Below are 522 nucleotides of genomic sequence, written 5' to 3'. Positions count from 1 at the left end.
CCGCTCCCCCACGGGTGCTCCCCCTCCTCTCCCCAGCTTTCCACCAAGTTACCTCCCAGCCAGACCAGTACCCCCAGTTAGTCCCCTGCTCCAGCCCACCATGGGGGCATGGAGATTGGCACCGACTCGGGGACGTGCAGGGACATGCCCTGGGCGGGTGGCAGGCAGGATGCCCCATTAGCGGGTGGTACAGACTTTGCCACATGAAAAGTGTTCCTCAAACTAAAGCACAGCGGGCTCCGGGCAGGAGTGAATCACTGAAACCACATCATGCTCACGTTCAGCCCGGGTGGAAACGCTCATCCGGAGCGAACCAGCCACTTTCCAAAATAAACCACACCGTCAGGACTGCGCTCACCTGGGTGAGAGCCATGAACTCGCTGCGGTCCAACAGATGAACTTCAAAGTCGTTGGTAACCCCTTCCCCAAAGCTCCCCGTGGGAACGCACCCAGCACCTTACCCTTGCAGCGGTGAGCCCCCAGACTGTCCAGGCAGAGCAGGACCCTGCAGTGCCGGGGGGG

At 61.3% G+C, this 522-nt stretch overlaps 1 protein-coding gene across 1 annotated transcript in view; it reads right to left on the bottom strand.

The window, feature by feature from the left end:
- TRPV4 (transient receptor potential cation channel subfamily V member 4) overlaps positions 1–146 on the bottom strand; it is a 10650-nt gene extending 10504 nt beyond the window's left edge. The window contains 1 exon segment of the mRNA XM_035896682.1: positions 100–146. Within this exon segment, the coding sequence (XP_035752575.1) occupies positions 100–146 (47 nt within the window).
- Between the last annotated feature and the right edge of the window lie 376 nt (positions 147–522).

The sequence above is a fragment of the Egretta garzetta genome, unplaced genomic scaffold (assembly GCF_000687185.1).
Source record: "Egretta garzetta isolate BGI_Z169 unplaced genomic scaffold, ASM68718v1 scaffold390, whole genome shotgun sequence".
Lineage (NCBI taxonomy): Eukaryota > Metazoa > Chordata > Aves > Pelecaniformes > Ardeidae > Egretta > Egretta garzetta.
Note: the sequence above shows the minus strand (reverse complement) of the source record. Positions and strands in the feature narration are given on the sequence as shown.